Here is a 19,379-nt window from a genome sequence, read left to right as displayed (position 1 = left end):
TTTCCGTAATTAGTGGTGATAACGCCTATTATAAGTCGCGATTATTGCGTGGGTCCACTTGAAAGATGACGCACACAATTCAATAAGGACTTCGCCTCCTTAAATTTTAATATAGGTGGGGTATGTCGTGATGTCCATGGTCGGTGATCACACTAGGTAAAACGAGAGCCTGTTCGCGCATTTAATACCACCACCACCATCGCCAGAACAAGGTATAAACGAAAATAAAACGCTGATCTCTATGAATTATTACAATTTAATTTCACTATATTAAGTTATTCGCTAATTAAGTTACTGAAAACGACCTAAAATCAATTCGTATCGTTTTTTTTAATGAAGCAAGATTAGGCTCGGGATTTCCTCGTCACTCTTCGGAGCTGTCGTCTCCGTCCGAAGCGGCAGCCTCCTTCAGTAGCGGAGCGCTTCCGCACATCTGCCGGTTTCTGGTGAAGTCCACGAGCCCCACGCACAGCCCCGAGATGACTATCCACAGACCGCCCATGTAGAACGTCAGATCCCAGGTTCCGGTCAAGTCGTAGAGGAGCCCTACAATAACAATGTTTTACCATTGACCAATGTTCATGTCCGCGGTATTATCGAAGTGGGTCCACGTGCACACGTGCAGACTTTTCGTTCCCTGATCTGCCTGCCTTCATTATAAACGACGTACAGACATAAACAAGCGTTAATTTCATTATTATATTAGGTTTTCTTAACATAGGCTTAACATATACATAGTAAGATCAAGTCGTCAAATATGTTTACCGAAGAAAATAGTTACATATTACATAAATATATATATTTTTTTATGAAGCAAGGATTACTGTGGCCCTGACGCCTTTCCAGTTTCACCAGAACAGGTGGGCGAGTACAAGCTCAGCCAGGAGGGGTGGAATTTGACAACAGCTGCCCGAGCGCCTCCAAAAAATACGTAACAACTCATGGAGGAGCTGCTTCACGAATGAATCTACTACTGGATCGGAATCGCGCCTCATTGAGAAGATCCGGAGAGAAAATCAGCGAGCTGATGTATGTGTCAGGATGCACGTCGGTAGTACGGTTACCGGGCTCCCTCTTAGCCTGCACACAGTTCCTTTTGTTTTTTTTCCTCTCAGGCTATCAGCATATACCTATGCTATTTCAGCTTCTCCTTGACGTGTAGGTGAACGACGTGTAGGTGACGGGGCTCAAACCGGAGTGTTGCTAACATTGCATAAGGGCAGTGCTTCGCAGAATCTACCACCGGATTGGAAACGCGACCCACTGAAAAGATCCAGCGATAAACTCAGTGGGCTGTGTCTATGGGTTAATTTACTCGTCGAGCCTTTCGTCGCGAGCGACAGGTTCGGCGAGGACGGTGACCAGAGCTACACCCAGTGCTAAAGCTGAAGGTATCTAATGCTAGTTAGTGGATTCGATGGATTCGTATAGACGTGATATAGCAATTACATACGCATTTGTATCGAATGATTCGACTATGCCAATTTTCTTATCCTTTCTATCGAAATTCAGAAGGAGAAATTTTATCATTATCAATGTAATAGTTTACACAAGCAAAAACAGATTTACCTCCGATCGGTGGTCCTATAAGGTGACCGATCCCTTCGTTGAGCAGGATGAGGCCGTACCCCACAGTAAAGTTCTCGACCGGCAGCAGCTCCATTAGAATGGCTGGAGTGTACGAATACGTGCTGGCGAAGGTGACCCCAAAGACTGCGGAGATGACGGATAGCATCCAATAGTTGGTGATGAAGAGGGGGTACGCGGCAACGGACACACCGCAGACGATGAGGCAAATTGCGTAGGTTTTGGTGACGTTGACCCACGGTTGATCACCAGTCCAGCCGAGGGCTACCTAAACAATGGGTTGAGGAGAACTTCGGTGTTCTGAGCAATTCATTCTAGAACGAAACACCAGCCTTGAAGGTCATGCGAGCGTTTAACTACGATACGAGCTGGTTCCATCCAAGATACAGCCTAGGTACTTACGATTCCAATGCTGCTGGCGACTCCAATGATACTGATCATAGTAGCGCCGCCTTCGACGTTATAATCTTTCATGTAAGAGTTGAGGAAGAAGTACGGCACGATGAACCACACGGACAGTATCATTGACGACAAATTTAACAAGAAGAAATGTAGCTCCATCAGCATTCTGAAGTCGAACATGTTTTTGGTCGATTGCCAAAATCGGTGGTACCATTCCTGTAAATGCCGGTGCAATTTTGTACGAGCGGAAGCTTTTGGAGCGGAGCAGTTGGGAAAGCAGCTTTAAGAGTCTTAGACAGAGTTTAAAACACAACCAAACTTCATTAAGTACAACAAAGATACGGTATTTTATCTTCGTTGTCTGTTGTCAGATTTTTGGCACGAATAAGTCTTTTAATTTTTTGACAGGGTATTTTCGAAAAAAAAAAGCATTTGCATTCTTCAGTGTCAGACGCGCTTCGCACACGTTATGAAATCAAAGCTATAAAAAATCAATCTTTTAAAAGTACGTATGCGAAACATGTTTGAGATGTGAAGCAGCCGGTCTGGGAAATGGCATGGCCTTTATCATAACTGGGACTTCGATCTTTACTGGTGGTAGGACCTCTTGTGAGTCCGCGCGGGTAGGTACCACCACCCTGCCTATTTCTGCCGTGAAGCAGTAATGCGTTTCGGTCTGAAGGGTGGGGCAGCCGTTGTAACTATACTGAGACCTTAGAACTTATATCTCAAGGTGGGTGGCGCATTTACGTTGTGGATGTCTATGAGCTCCAGTAACCACTTAACACCAGGTGGGCTGTGAGCTCGTCCACCCATCTAAGCAATAAAAAAAAATCTGAAGTCACAAGGTAGGTGGAAGCACTCCCGGGGTATGTGTTAACACCAAACTGCCAACGAGTCCGTCCGAGGCCGTCTATCCTAACTGCCGCAACGAAGGCGTGCCAATATTTTACTGTTAAGGACTTACCATTTCATCATCCGAGTCAGATTCAAAAGACCACATGGAGTTCCTGTACATGTCCGGTAAAGAGGACGCTCTCAGTCTGTATCTAGGAATACTCAGCATGGCTCCGCGGTGCATAATTTTTTTTCTATACAAAGGCATGTCTCGCAGGTACTGATGATCGGTCGAGATTTGCCATAGCCAACTAGGCTGCGCGTGTAACTTCGCATCTTTATTAGTTTTATTTTTGGCATTGTCATCTGTTCCCTGAATTTTTGTTTTAACTTCGACACTTTTCTTTCTTTCTACAGTTTTCTTTTCTTCAAGCTTCTCGTTTTCTGTTTGTGTATGTTTAGGTTTTTTAACTTTTATCTCAACGTGTTGTTTCGCTGGTTCTGTAACAATGTTCGTAGATGGAGTTTCTACATTAACATTGAGCTCGGATTTCCTTCGTGTTATAGAATCTGGGTAATTTTGTAAGACAATGTTGTATAGGTTCTTGTTTTCCATTAATTTTTCAATTACTTCTGATGGGACCTTATCAACACAATAGACGTTAACAGAGGGAAATTATCAATAATATTTACAATGGATATCAGATTTTAAACTTACCATTTCGTTCTGCAATATGAATGTAGGCAAATGTATCGCTGAATAATTTCTCTTGAATGTTTGTTCAGCGTTCATCATAGTCGTGGCTTCCAATTTTTCAGCTTCGACTATACTTGTCGCTAACGTCGCCAATATGTATTCGGGACTTTGGCCGCTCTGCAACAGAGATTTCAGTTCTTCCGCTCCCAGATACTCCGAATCCTCTCCGAAAGACCTCGACGACAATGAAGCGACACTTGACGACTTTTTCGACCGCGCCTTAGCAACCCTGCGCTCTCTTCTCTGTTTAATTTCCAACCACTCAGGGTTTCTCATCAGCGCCCCACAAACGCACATATTCAATAATGTACCGGCAAGTAGCACTACGGTGTTCCTCCAATCGTAAACTTGGAGAAAATAATGAGTAAGCGGCGAATAAATCACCGTCCCGAAACCCATTCCACACAAAGCCAGTGAAACAGCGAGGTTCCTTCTTTTGTCAAACCAAAACGCTACAGCCACTACTGATGTAACGTAGAGAATGCTCATGGCCAGGCCACTGAGAAGACCAAATGTTAAAGATAACACCAACACTGAATTACTAATCGCTGCTAACAAAAATCCTATCGTCGATAGTAATCCGGCAATAATAGTCATCACTCTGCACCCGAATCTGTCTACTATAGCGCTAGCTATTGGCCCGGCTAACAGTGGAGTAGCTATAAATAGACTTCCTATTAATGATGTTTGAGATTGTGTCGTTTCGAAATATCTTGTGAACTCTTCGTGCAGGAGTCCGAACGAGAAAGCGAGACCATCAACACAGGCGGATACGAGGAAGGCAGAGGCAACGACCACCCATCCCCAGCCCCCATCAGGTATAGGAGGCAGTTTTTTCTGGAATGACTCCTCGGAATAAAAACTGTCTTCGTCGTCATCATCATCATCAATGCCCACGAACTTTACTCTTTCGACTGGCGATTCTATTGGTTCTTTCTTTGTGTAATGGGACGTGTCAACTTTTTTTTCATCTTTATGTTCATCGTGATCTATATGCGTTGAATCTCCATCTGCATTAATTTCATTACCGTTCTGTAAATTGGATTTAGAAGAGTTTTCGTGATCACTAGTTTCTTTGGCAATCATTTTCTTTGTTATAAAATCTTCAACCTCGTCTTAAGACCTGAAATGAAATAACACTTTATAAATATATTTCGAATAATTAATTGGCTTATTTTAGGTGTGCGATGCGTTTTAAAGGTAGCTTAAAACATACTCAGGAGTGCTTAAGAATATGCCGTCCGTTGAGACCAACTCCAAACGAAATAAAGTGTGCATATCTTTTATAAACAAACTAAGCAGCAATAATAAGTTGACTATTCATTAGATATGTGGCAGTACTATGCAATTAACTCGCCGAAATTTTCATAGGGATCGGCGCCTTTCGAAAGGATATCCGTAAAACTATATGCAAAAGCTCTTCTAATGAATGGTCCAACACGAACAGACTGATTCCTATGGGTCTCAACAAATTGAGAGTTTTAGTCAGAACTTTCTAAGTTGCGAAGGCAAACGGACCATCCATTCAACAACTCAATGTATTCAGAAGAGATTATCTGTAACTGCTGTATGATACACTCCTGCGCCTTACGTGGCAAAAAAGATCCAATCTTAGGGGACTACTAGTTTTTTCTGTATTCGAGCCTAAAAAATGAATATATTCAGGAGATGTTCCAATAGGTCCAATAATAGGACCATAATTTTATTTTCCTACATAAATATTTGTAGTATCTTAGTAATTAGTGTTATGAGTTACGATTGAGAATGATCGAAATTGGAGTTCTTTGCGTATTCACTACATAAAATATAGCATCTGGTTCGAAGCCAAATGGAAGGGACTTTTTGGCGGTAATGCTAGGAGCGAAGTTATACGATTTGCTTCATTTTGTCTATTTAGTGTTCCTTCGGGTTTAAATGTGTAATAACGGTTGTTTATTAACTGTTTAGTATCTGTGAAAGTGCACAAATGTGTGAAAAAGAAACAAAACCGCTGGACGTCATTTCTCGGGATCTGCTCTTGCTAGGGCCAGTGTTAGCGACACTCCGGATTGAGCCCCGTGGGCTCACCTACATGTTAGGGTGATATAGCCTCTCAAGGCTATCAGCATAGGTAAGAAGAAAAAGAAAGGAAAAAAAACCATTCGGACCGTCGGTTTACCGAGCAATATCACCCGCTCGATGGAAGATCTTCCCTTTGTCGTTAAAACATCCCACAATTTCAATCGAAACCGACATTTCTAATTCCCTTAGTTTTCTTCTCCAGAAATATTTCGTGCCAGTTTGCCAACGCATAAATTAATAAACCAGGAAGTCCTTTTCGAAGGTAATGGGCTCGTGGTTATTTTAGGCATCGGTGCTAGCGTCACCGTCGTTATTTATGACCATGGTGCTACGGAAGAGAAATGAAGACATACTCAAAATTACTTCGACGGTTTAATCTGGCGTTTTTATTATCGTCATAATATTATTTCCAACGTTCCTATTCTTTAGTTTTCATGGTCACAGACAACTAAGGTGTTCATTACATTTGAATATTGTTCTAAAGACCTATTGCTAGCGTAGCTATTTTTACGTGAAAGTATGCACGATCTTTCTTTTTAAGTATCGATTATCTTTTTTTTCCTACCTATTCTAGTAACCTGGAGGGGTTATTCTAGATTCCCCGAACTAGTAGGTGAGATCACGGGACTCAAGCCGGGAGTGTTGCTAACACTGGCCCTAGCAAGAGCAGTGCTTCGCAGAATCTACCACTGGATCAGAAACGCGGCCCACTGAGAAGATCCGGCGAGAAATTCAGTGGGCTGTGTCTATGGGTTAAATTACTCGTCGAGCCCTTCGTCCCAAGCGACGGGTTCGGCTAGGACGGTGACCGGTGCGATTATCTGATACCTGGAAATCGGCCGTCTGAACTAGCTAGCAGGTAGGCATGCGATCTTAGTACATACTAACACTGCTCAATCGTCCACATTTCGTTCGTCAAAAAATACGTGACGTCTGGTGGCCCTGGGAGCTTGCTCTAAATACGAAGAGTTTGAAATTTGCATTCGTAAATGAGATATTCAATGGACATTCAAGCAAAAATGAACCTTAAAACGGTAGACTACGGTCACGCTCTTAACTGGAGATATATTGTTAAACGCAGCATGTCCTCTTCAATAAACTTTTTTGTAAGTGTTTCTGTCCATCTAGTTGTTTATTCATCCGTGCTATATCCGATACGTTTGAACAAATTCTGAATGAATAAAGTAATAATTTTGACGTTTTGTCCAAAAAAAAAGTAGCTGAAGGTTCGTATCGCATCTATTGTCTTTCTAGTCTAATTGCTTTTATTCTAGTTACCTTGGCTAATGTATACGGGATTTCGGTTCATTTCCTGGTCGGCGTAGATGTGATAATTATGATATTTGTCATTAGTTCTTATCAGTGTATTTATCTGGCACGAAATATAAAGGAGGACATATACTGATAGTATATAACCAAATGTGAGATGTTTATTTATAGTTTTAAAAAGGATTTCGGCGTAATATTTTTTTAAACGGTTAAATAAATGTGTGTTTATTAAGTGTAATCTACTTTTACGTGATATTGCTATGGTGCTTATAATCAGCTGCCTTCATCTCGGGAATATGCACGATTGGGCAACACCGGATCATCTCAGCGGGTCGCGATTCCGATCCGGTAGTAAATTCATTCGCGAAACAATTGCTCTTGAGTTGTTAGGTCTCCTTCGGAGGCGCTCGGGCGGCTGTTAGCAAATCCCGCCCCTCTTGGCTGAGCCTTTGCTCGCCCACCTGTCCTGGTGAAACTGGAAAGGCCTTCGGGCCACCAGTAAACTTTCAATCATAAAAAAAAACGATTGGGCAAACTGCCGCGACATGTTTCCGTATTTCATTGTTGTGTAATTGTTTCCGTAGTAATGTTACTTATCAAACCTAAGTATGTGTTATAAAAATTGGCTCTTTGAATAAATTTAAACTGTGTATTTTATATATCTGCTTATTGCTATATATTGCTGTTTCAGATACAGGTTTTATCACCTAGTTAAAGCACAGATTCAAATTATGATTGTGTTTCTACTTCTATGCTAAGACTAAAATAAATAACAATTAATAAAAATATTTGACTCTTTTAGATGAAAATGTTGCCGATCACTGCTGTAGACCAATGTTTTATCTGAAACGCAAGCACGAACACGGCACTATTAGTGAAGAAACAAGAAATGAATTCAATTGTATATCTATAAGACTTTTTCTTTCTATTTAATTTACTAGGAATTGTATGTTGAAATAGGAATAGATGTTTTTTCTGATTGTCTCACTACTTACAGGAAAAATCTGTCGCGGATCATCTCCCAATTAAATTAATCTTAAGCAATGAATGAAATGTATTCAAATCTTAGCTGTATATATTTTTTTTTTTTTTGATGTTAATGCACTGTCGATTGCACCTATAATTGAGGTGACATCTGCCATGAACTTTTGTCAATTTGTCAATGTTTTGTATTGATGATCACTTTGTTGGTGCGACTTAATAAATAAATAAATAAATAAATAAATAAATAAACATTGCGTTGCTCTGAAACGCCATGTTTATGTGAAATGAAAACAAAGAAACGACATTCAAAGTCCACCACTCTCAATTCCTTATAATAATTATCCAATTTAATTTAATAACAATATGCCCGAACATGGCAGATGTCATATCCTTCATTATCAATGCTGGTCACCGTCCTCGTCGAACCCGTCGCTTGCGACGAAGGGCTCGACGAGCGAATTAACCCACAGACACAGCCCACTGAGTTTCTCGCCAGATCTTCTCAGTAGGTCGCGTTTCCGATCCGATGGTAGATTGTGCGAAGCACTGCTCTTACTAGGGCCAGTGTTAACAACACTCCGTTTTCCTCACCTACTTGTTAGGGCGAAGCTGAAATAGCCTCTCAAGCCTATCAGCATAGGTAGGAAAAAAATTCAATGCATGTCACAGCGCCATCTATATGATTACATAGGAGCTATAGAGCGCTGCACAAATCTATACAAATATTATAAAGAGGAAAGATTTGTTTTTTGTTTGTATTGAATAGGCTCCGAAACTACTGAACCGATTTGAAAAATTCTTTCATTGTTTGGAAGCTACACTATTTCCGAGTGACATAGGGTACAATCTTTTTTGAAAAAAATTTGGGATCCTTACTAAAACTCCAATGATGTGATCCAAGGTGTAAAAAAATTACCTAAAATATTCTTTACATCGCGTGCCATGCGAAAACTATTGATGATAGAATAAAATAATGCAGAACGACTTTGTAGAACACATTATTATTTACAAAAAGTGTCGCGACAGCATATGTCTAACTATTTTAGTTATGCCACAATAAGTGTTCTTTTATCTAAAAAATAAAACAACGTCGAATATCATTGAAATTTTTGTTGACCCGAGCGGAGCCGGAGCGGTCCGCTAGTGTACTATAAAGAATTATAGTTTCTTTACATATCCGCAAGGTAACGCCGGACAATTTTGACGTAAACAAACCACGTAATAGCCGTCTCGAGGTATCTTGTCTGAGACAGCAACATATGTATAAAGTCCTCGAGCCCGACACAACTGTTCGGTTTCAGAAAGTCTCCGTGCTATTAATAACACGACGCGCGTAGAGTCCTAAGAATAGGAATAACTGACGCAGGGGAGCTTCTGAACGTAAACAGTGGGCGCCTGTAAACAATGTTGCGTAGAAATCCGTAGAATATTATGAAATTACTAGCCGTACTTGCCCGCTTCTCTGGGCATTTAAAATTAACATTATTGTTTATTGTCATTATTATTAGGGAGTCCAACACTCATTTATAAATATTAGCCTATCCACTAAGTACATGTATTTTCTACATGGATACCAAGTTTCAAGTCAATCTCGTGCATGGTTCAGTAGTTATAACGGGACATCCATAAAAACCAATTCCGATTTATTTTTATGGCCCTTGTAGGCAAACGAGTATACGGCCCATCTGATGGTGAGTGGTTACCGTCGCCTGGACTTCAGCAATGCCAGGGCAGAGCCAAGCCGCTACCTACCGTTAAGTAATCTCCACAAGCCTCGTTTGAAGGACAAATCATAGCGCTCGGGAAACAGCTGGAAGGGCGCTCATTCCAAAGCCAGATGGTACGTGCGGAGCCCCGCCTGGGTCACGGCGAGACATGGTCGATGCAGAACATATTACATCCATATCTAGGACCGTTGGGCATTCTTGTAGGTTGAGCCCCGCTAGCTCGCTGATCAATCAAAGTGAAACCAGAATAGCCCGTCGAGGCTACTGGCAGGAAATGGTGTCACGTTACAAGCCGATGTCATTTGGTTTTAGGACGTTTAGCACTGGAGATTTGCGTTCGTCTTTTTTTTTTGTATCCAGAATTCAAAGAAAAATTCTACTTAAGGGGCCGTTGAATATACAAGTTTATATTTATTCATTTGTTTAGTGTATGCAGTATATACAGTATGACTTCATCTGAGACCATAAATATGATATTTGGAGGCAATCCTTCAAAAACTAAGGCGAAATCTTATTCAGTAATTATAACTCACACTCTTAAAACTACAAGTTATGGTTATGGTAAAACTAGTCTCTGAATTATGAGATCTAAGAAAGTCGTAATGTTACGGTCGCAAAAAAATATTATAATTTTCTTCTAAAAAAAGGAGAAAAAAAAAAGTTACTCATTATAATCTTTTGATCAGTAACATACTGAGTGACAAAGAGAAAAGCTTCTGAATGTTTTAATTTCTTTACTTAATAACGATTGACCAGTGTCTGATATCGAAAGTAGGTACCTATGCCGCGATGCTGTAACGAATTCCGGTTTGAAGAGTAGGACACCAGTTATTAAAATGTAATCGAAAGTCTCGAAGCCATGTTGTATGTATCTATTCAGGCCTATATTCATATAGACAACAAATTAAAATCTTAGAAAAAAAATCGGTTGTCTGTAAAGTCGGTTTACTCACGATAGTTGAACGTGACAACATCATAAGAAAATACTGATGCGATTGGTTTCATTTTTCAATTATCGCAATTATCGTTGCTATAAACAATTGACACCACATTCACTTTTCAATGAACTTCATACTTGACGAAAATATGTAAATGTATTATTGTATAGCAGCTGTCCACGCGGATGCATCGCTCACTAAAGTAGGAGAGAGACAGATGTCGAACGCTGCCAAACGCGGAGGCCGATTGTGCCTCTTTGTCGCACGTCGCCCGCTCTCGCTTGCACTTCAAGCCTTAAATGGAACGCCTCAGAGCGAGGTAACGCCGCATGAGTCATGTTTTTTTGTGCATACAGCCGGCTTCATCGAATTATAAGGCGTTGTCACGTCAATAAATACAGAATGAATTCTAGGTATTCTACGAATAGTCGCATTACAAATATTGCCGATAACATTCAATGAAGCCAGCTGATTAAATATAAAATGCTGTCGATTCAGTTTACGTGTTCGGCAAAATCTGGTAAGACGATCCAGCGCTCTCGGGTTTCACATTTAGCGATTGTGCTGAAGTATTACATAACGCTATCGAAGCCATATTGGCAACAGGACTCCTACGTACTTCAAATAGCGGCATAAGGCAAGCGAGCCGATAAGATTCTTAATGATTTTTCTGAGTAGGAAATACCTATTTATAGACATATTCAGGGCTTATGTTGGCTGACGATTTTGAACATGAACCCAAAATGTGGTAGCTAAAACAATTATGTATAATCTTTGGAACATAACTTTCTTAGATAAAACTTCGTATAGACAAACTAGCCATACTCGCCCGCTTCGCTGGGCATTTAAAATTAATTATTGTCATTATTATTAGGGAGTCCAACACTCAAATAAATATTAGCCTATCCATTAAGTACATGTATTTTCTACATGGATACCAAGTTTCAAGTCAATCGGATGCATGGTTCAGTAGTTATAACGGAACATCCGTAAAAACCACTGTAGATTTATATATTAGTATAGATAGTGCCCCGCATAACAACGATTTCTTAGACGCCTTCAGCTCTAACACTAGGAGCAGGCTTAGGGACCTAGGTAACCGTACTCGTCGAACTCGACAAAGAGTTCGCCGTGCAACCTAACCTAACCCATGAATCAGCTCGCTGAGTTTCTCGCCGGATCTTCTCAGCGGGTCGCGATTCCGATCCGGTAGTAGATTCATTCGCGAAGCAGCTACTCTTGAGCTGTTAGGTCTCCTTCGGAGGTGCTCGGGTAGCTCTTAGCAAATCCCACCCCGCCTGGCTGAGCCTTTGCTCGCCCACCTGTCCTGGTGAAACTGGAAAGGCCTCCGGGCCACAAGTAACCCTTCGATCATAAAAAAAAACAACGTTTTCCCATAAGCTGTTTTGTTGACGAAGGTGTTACGATTGTGAAATCCGGACAGATGTTTGAATAACGTGATCTGGATTGTTGTGGGTAATTTAAACAGTCGCACGTGTTTGGGGACCGTAATTTTTGGGAGTGGCTGGCGATTAAACAAGTTACTATTTCGTCACACAACACTCAGTTACAAAAAAGTGACCTATACAAAAGACTTTTCTTTAAACAGATTTTTGTTTTGGAACTTAGACAGTTAAACTCATCGAGATATTATGTACTACGTACGTTTAATAATATATAATCTCGATGGTTAAACTAATCTTTTTAAGACGCATTTTTTAAGTAGACCTCTATCTATCTATATACTTAACGTAATTTTCATATATATGCACTTCCAAACGCGTGGTCGAGTTGAAAATTTGCAACGTATCAAGTTCCAATGACTATACCGTAAATTTATTACTTTGGTCCAATATCGTGCCTGGTAATTTTCCAAAGCTTAGTTGGAAACGAAGGGGTGGAGTTACCTTGAACTGTTGACCGGTGAATTAAGAGTGGCTACAACGTTCTTCAGTAATTAAATAGAATATAGTAAAGAACAACAAGAAACTAATGGGTCAGGGTATTCTGGTGATCTAAAAAACCTGAGTAGTTTGTGTTATATTTCTATAAATTTGTATAGATGAGTTCACGACCCCTGATCATTTCCTTATAATATGGAGTCTGGAGATATGTTAATAATATCTATACTTAATATTATAAAGAGGAAAGATTTGTTTGTTTGTTTGTTTCGAATAGGCTCCGAAACTACTGGACCGATTTGAAAAATTCTTTTTCCATTAGAAGCCGACATTGTCCCTGATGAACATAGGCTACTTTTTTTAAAAAATTTTTAATTTTATTTTTGGTTTCATGTGTGTTTTAATGTTTCCGAAGCGAAGCGAGGGCGGGTCGCTAGTGTAGTTATAAGTATTGGATCCGCACAAGTAGGTACATGTCACCTATTTCTGCATCGAAGCAATCACACGCAATAGTCTATAGACCTGGATGTTATTTCAAAATTAAAAAATTCAAAATCATTTATTTCAACTTAGATGTCAGTATAACACACTTGTTGAATGTCAAAATATAAATAGCAATGTTAACTCTACCACCGGTTCCAAAAAAAGCCACAGTCCTGAGAAGAACCGGTCCCCTAAAAGAGTTGCTTATTTTCTTAATTCGAGCCACCGGCAACGCAAGCCTATGTTTGTTCCTAGTGTTCACATTGTGCAAATCGCGTTCGTGTTCAAATTTCGAAATAAAATTCGTTTTTTGTGATGTCTACGGTTAGACTAGATTAACCCTAAGTCTACCCATCAAGGGGAATCAAAATAAACAACGAGTAGTTTGACCAATACCGATCTAGGCAATACAATGTACATTGCAGCTACCACAACCCGTTGCAGAGTCTACGAGCCTCGTCTTGGCGGCAAAGTTCGTATGTTTACGCATCCATTACGTGAGACGATAATTTTATCGCGTTTTCAGCATTAATTGGTATTAAATTTATCATTTCGTTAAGTAAATTAACGCAATTTGGTTAAGGAAACGGTAAGTTTATCAGCTTTCGTCGCCCCGCACGAGGAAGTCATTGGCATTAAGAATATCAATACTGTGTCTACGGGCTACTGAGTATTCAAGACCTATCACGTAAATTAGGAAGAGAAGCAGATGGGTATGAAATACGAGGCGAAAATTAGCCTGTAAACCAATTTGTCCATCTAATACAAAAAAGTAGCTTTGATAAAAGTTCCCCCAGTTTTAACGAGCTTCAGTTGTGGTTTTTTAAGGTTTATTGTATATTGAAGAGCATGGCTTTTAGACATGTACCAACTCCAAGTCTGCAGTTCTTTCATGGTAATTAATTATCATCCTGTTAATTAACCTAATAGGTAAAACTACGCGGCAAAATAGGCCGACCTGCGGTAAAACAATGTGTGGTTACTCTTAATTGATATTATATTTTCGGCTTAACTTAGTATCTCTTAAATTTATTACATTTACAATGATTTTTTTTTCTAAGGAAATACGTACCTAATAAATGTTCACGAATGACCTCCACGGCGAAGAAATAACATCGTGTAATAAAAATCAAACTTGCGCAATTCTAATTTGCGTAATTACTGGGCGTCTTGTGAGTCCGCACGGGTAGATACCACCACCCTGCCTATTTCTGCCGTGAAGCAGTAATGCGTTTCGGTTTGAAGGGTGGGGGAGCCGCAGTATTGTAAAAACTAAGACCTTGGAATTCATGTCCCAGGGTATGGCGGCATTTACGTTGTAGGTGTTTATGGGCTCCGGTGACCATTACCATCAGGTGGGCGGTGACCTCTTTCATCCATTAAAGCAACAAAAAAATATATTACAGTTATTGTTTAGCAGCAAATTTGAAAAATATAATAAGACTAAATAATGTAACTGTTTATAAATAATAGATTGCCTTAAGGGTAACGTAATATTGTAGTCAATTATGAGTAATAAATAATCTAAACTGATTGTACATTCGATATATCTGTGCATTTTTCAAACATAGGTGAAAATGCGAACTTTATTTACGAGACGCATTCGTTCAATGTTCGATTTATTTATAACTGTTCTAACTAATTTAACCTGAGTAATAAAACGCACTCACGTTGCAATTAATTAATATTCTGATAGGTAGTCCTGTGGCGCCTGTGTACGCGGCCAATAATTGTTAAAGAATTATTGTCGTTGTACGTATTTATATATAAGTATCTATTGTTATATATTTATGAGATGAACAGGTTTGTTCGCTCTTGGTCTGGATTTTTTTTTTTATTGCTTAGATGTGTGGACGTGGTCACAGCCCACCTGGTGTTAAGTGGTTACTGGAGCCCATAGACATCTACAACGTAAATGCGCCACACACCTTGAGATATAGTTCTAAGGTCTCAGTATAGTCACAACGGCTGCCCCACCCTTCAAACCGAAACGCATTACTGCTTCACGGCAGAAATAGGCAGGGCGGTGGTACCTACCCGTGCAGACTCACAAGAGGTCCTACCACCAGTAAGTTTATTGTTATTATTACACAGGGTGTCCCAGAAAGTATAGATAATCCTGAAACACCTCATAGTAGAACTATTGAGGACACAAAAAAAGTAAAACAAAAAATTCTCAGGTAGGTAGTCCCCAAATTACGTATTTAAAAAAAAAAATTAATATTTTCCATACTGCTGCGCGTTTCTGAAATATACAACAGATACAAACAAATGAAATCCGTAGGCTTTTTGGTGTTATAATATTGTACATGGACTATACTAACGAATATGCAGGAAATCGTATAAGTAGCTAGTGTAATTTTTTATAAAAGTTAATCTGAACTTAAATTTTAATGATGAAATTTGATATTATTTCTTTATTTTTAATTTGGGTACTAACTAAGAATTTTTTTTTTTTGTGTCCCCAATAGCTCTACTATGAGGTGTTTCAGGATTATCCATTCTTTCTGGGACATCCTGCATAAGTATTCGCAAGCTTAGCGATGTGAAGTCCGGAATTAAAGCCGACAGGCTGGTATCAATTCTACTAAGTAAATACATACATAATTCCGACATGTTTCCGAACGACTTGCATAGTGAATGTGTAATGGCGATTAAATCTCATTGAGATAACCACTAAATTCTTTTAGGATCAAGCATATTCAACGCCTTTATACAACAAAGGTTTAAGAGCAATAAAAATAGATTTCAATATATACAGAAAGAATGCTGAAGCCGTATTGTACGTTCGAAACAGAATTATTAGCGCTCAAAATGGCGATAATTTACATTATTAACTCACAATAAACATTTCATTCATTTCATTATAAAAATACTACTTTCAAATAAATAATGGCGAACCTACTCACACACATAAGGTACATCTTAAAATAAACATTGTACCTATACCTAATGTGACCATTATTATTTTTTATGAAAGCGGGACGTCTGCGGAATTATATAATAAAAAAGTATTTAGTGCTTTACAAGTTTTTAAGGGACTTTATGACCTAGTTACTAAGACCTTTAAGTCAAGTCTTATTTTAATTTTAATGAAAACATTTTTATATGAAAAATGATATTATGGAATGAAATGAAAACGAAATAAAATGAGACGAGATATGATATGGGATGAGCTTTACAAGTATTTTCTTATAGAAAAAAGAATAACACTAAAGCACAAGAAAGAATCAAAGCACTAAACACAAAATAGTACTCTGTAAAAGTCTGTACCTCTTTTGTGAAATTAGCCAATTTAAACGCTTCTAGCTCCATGTTGATGGAATATTAAATATAAAATAAATATAATAAAAATAAATTTATCGTTTGGTCAGTTTGCAAAAGCGGAACTATGTCGGCCTCAATGGGGACAGCGGGACAGATTGAATGCCCGAAAGCGGGACTGTCCCGCTCAGATCGGGACGTATGGTCATATTATGTATACCCCACAAGATTACAAATTGTTTCTTTTTTGCTTCTCTCCGACGAGACGCCTATAAAGTTCCATTCATTCCAGACTATTGTATATATTTAAACATAGCTCTTTCAAATTATCTACATTAACTGGATTTCCAAGTATAATAAAATATGATTAGGTACGTTTTTAGATTATAATGCATCTAGGACCACATGCGATAGGTATAGGCGTTTCACTTTTATTTAATACTAGCTGACACGGCAGACTTCGTAGTGCTTCAATTGATAAACGAAAGACCTACATTTTGGATAAAATAAACTTAAAACAAACAAAAGGAATCCGTCCGACGGTGAACACATCAAACGAAAAACAAAAAAAAAATTTTTTATTTAATTCCGAGCATTTTCATATTTATCTACTTTTTAAACCTTCTCTGGACTTCCATAAATAATTCAAGACCAAAATTAGCCAGCCGTTCTAGAGTTTTAGCGAGACTAACAAACAGCAATAATTCTTTATACATATATAGGTATTAATAGGAGATAGATTACTGCAATGTTAATCAATGAAACAAACAGACGGATTAGTACCTACTAAAATTACTGGGTCAATAGCATGACAAGCGAAACACCAGCTTTAACCGATAAATAAAACTCGTTTCGAATTAACCTAATTTCACTGACTTTATTTCAATAGCTTTATACGAATAGTACATTTTTGTAATGTTTTTTATCTTGGTCACTAGTTTGGTGCACATTTTATAGAAAGTGACCCACGCGTTCTTCACATAAAGCATTCTTCTCAGAAACATGTGCAACAAAAATTCTAGATTCGCTCATATTTAACGTTCATATTCATATTTAACTTTGAAACTAACAAAAATGAAGAACTAGTACAAAGCTCAGTTAGCAAAATTGAATAATAAAAATACAACCAACCTCCAAATTTATTTCACAAAGCACGTTCCGCATCACTGAATCGTACACTATGCTTTTTATTTAAATTCGTCTCATTTGAACGACTAGCGCGCTCGTTATCCGTGCGTAAACTGACTGGACTAGAGATGGCGTTAACGGTTGAATTTATTTATCTGTTAACTGGTAATTGATAAAAAAAATTACCGATATTTTTATTGGTTGAAAATACCGGTAAATCTTTTCGTTGAAAAATTAATTTTGCTAATGTTAAACTTGAATGGTACTAGCACTTTTCGAAATGATCCCATATTTCTGCATTGCGTTTCGGCATTTTAAATTAGATATACAATTTAAAAATCCACAACAACAAAGTAAGCAAAGTCTCAAACACACAAAAACAAAGTCAAAACACACAAACACAAAGTACAAATCTCTTAAAATACAAAAACACAACTTTACCAAAATAATAGAAAAGATGCACTGAGCCACCAAAATGTCAAGTACCAAACAAAATATTACGTTTAAAAAATCAACCAATCACGTCATCTTCGCGTTCGGTAAAAATATCGTTTCATTTCAATTTTTTAACGAAAAAAATTATCATTAACTGTAAAATACACCAACTTAAATATTGTGCTTTATTTTGAGGGGTATAGAGCATACAATGAAATCATAAAATTCAATATTTTTTACATGATAAGTTGAAGACATCTGCAAGGCGAAAATGAATCTTACGTGTTGAAATAAAGTTGAAACTTGCATAAATATAATTTCCAATAATTGCCTATGCCACTACACGCAGTGTGTTTGGTAAACGGTATTTTTAACCGTTTTGGGTAATTTTATTTATCGAATAGAAGTGTTAATTTTTTTTACCGGTAAATTTATTGGTTATTGGTTATATTAGCCACCTCTAGACTGGACTGAGTTTGGCGTTTGGCTCTCATGACGTCATTACATTAATAAACTGCAAGCGACGCGCTGGCTCGTCGTTTGAGTTTAGTTTGAATACATTTTATAAAAAAACTAGCGACCCGCCCTCGCTTCGCTCCGGAAATTGTAATTTATTATTGATTTCTCAACTATTTAATGGATGTTATTATACATATAAACTTTCCTCTTCAACCACTCTATCTATTAAAAAGACCGCATCAAAATCCGTTGCGTAGTTTTAAAGACTTAGCATACATAGGGATATAGGGACAGAGAAATATACTAGGTATGTAGTGATTATTCAACACTCGATACTGAAATTTAACTGAAGTATACTTTTAATTAAATTGACCATGAATGGGTTGATTAACACATGCAAAAGGGCATTGGAGTCAGAATAAATTTTAAAGGAATTGCATGTAACACTTTTTTTTCTATTAGTTGTTGTCCGCCACTTTGGCTTATGGTCACCATAGACGCCAAAGACACATCCTTACCGATCCGCCCGATCCCCTTATATTGTCACTAGACACTTGCACTAGGAGCAGGCATAAGGAACCTGAGTTAGCGATAGGCAGCGGCTTGTCTCTGCCTTGGCATTGCTGACGTCTATGAGCGACGGTGACCACTTACCATCAGGAAGGCCGTATGCTTGTCTGCCTGGTCGGGCAACAAAAAAAACCCATAAGGCACCCTGGAAACTGTACTCGTCAAACTCGTTAAAGAATTCAATGTGAAACTTAATCTGTACATCATCCCGCTGGATTTCTCTCCGGATTTCGTCAGCCCGTTGCGATTCCGATCCGGTAATAAATACATTCTCGAATCTGCTGCCCTTGAGCTGTTAGGTCTCCTTCGGAGGCACTCAAATCCCACGACGAGCCTGTTTCACACTCGATCCGGTGGACCGAATGGTAAACAGTCGTCGTCGCCTTAAGCACGTCATTACGGATCCCTCCGATCCATTAACAGTGCGTTTAGGTACCTCAAGCACCGGTCACCGTCCTTGCCGTACCCGTCGATTGCGACGAAGGGCTCGATGAATAAATTAACCCATAGACACAGCCCACTGAGTTTCTCCCGGATCATCTCAGTGGGTCGCGTTTCCGATCCAGTTGTAGATTCT

The 19,379-nt window shown here is 38.8% G+C and overlaps 1 protein-coding gene and 1 long non-coding RNA gene across 5 annotated transcripts in view; one reads left to right on the top strand and one right to left on the bottom strand.

The window, feature by feature from the left end:
* The window catches only part of LOC134200896 (uncharacterized), a 279,918-nt gene that overhangs the window by 236,903 nt on the left and 23,636 nt on the right, over positions 1-19,379 (top strand). The gene's annotated exons all lie outside the window — the stretch shown is intronic.
* On the bottom strand, positions 239-18,233 carry LOC101740131 (monocarboxylate transporter 14). Of its 4 annotated transcripts, XM_012689487.4 has the most exons (6): positions 17,342-18,233; positions 3,545-4,706; positions 2,957-3,469; positions 1,990-2,205; positions 1,570-1,855; positions 239-546 (listed from the first exon to the last, which is right to left on the bottom strand). In XM_012689487.4, exons 2-6 carry the CDS (start codon positions 4,667-4,669, stop codon positions 365-367), a joined length of 2,322 nt encoding a protein of 773 aa, XP_012544941.1. In that variant the 5' UTR covers positions 4,670-4,706; positions 17,342-18,233; the 3' UTR covers positions 239-364. The 4 variants fall into 4 exon arrangements, with proteins under 4 accessions (XP_012544941.1, XP_062530742.1, XP_012544943.1 ...); XM_062674758.1 differs by having other exon boundaries at positions 239-1,713; XM_012689489.4 differs by lacking the exon at positions 1,570-1,855.

The sequence above is a fragment of the Bombyx mori genome, chromosome 21 (assembly GCF_030269925.1).
Source record: "Bombyx mori chromosome 21, ASM3026992v2".
NCBI lineage: Eukaryota > Metazoa > Arthropoda > Insecta > Lepidoptera > Bombycidae > Bombyx > Bombyx mori.
The sequence above is the reverse complement of the archived record's forward strand: the minus strand, read 5'-3'. Positions and strand labels throughout refer to the sequence as shown.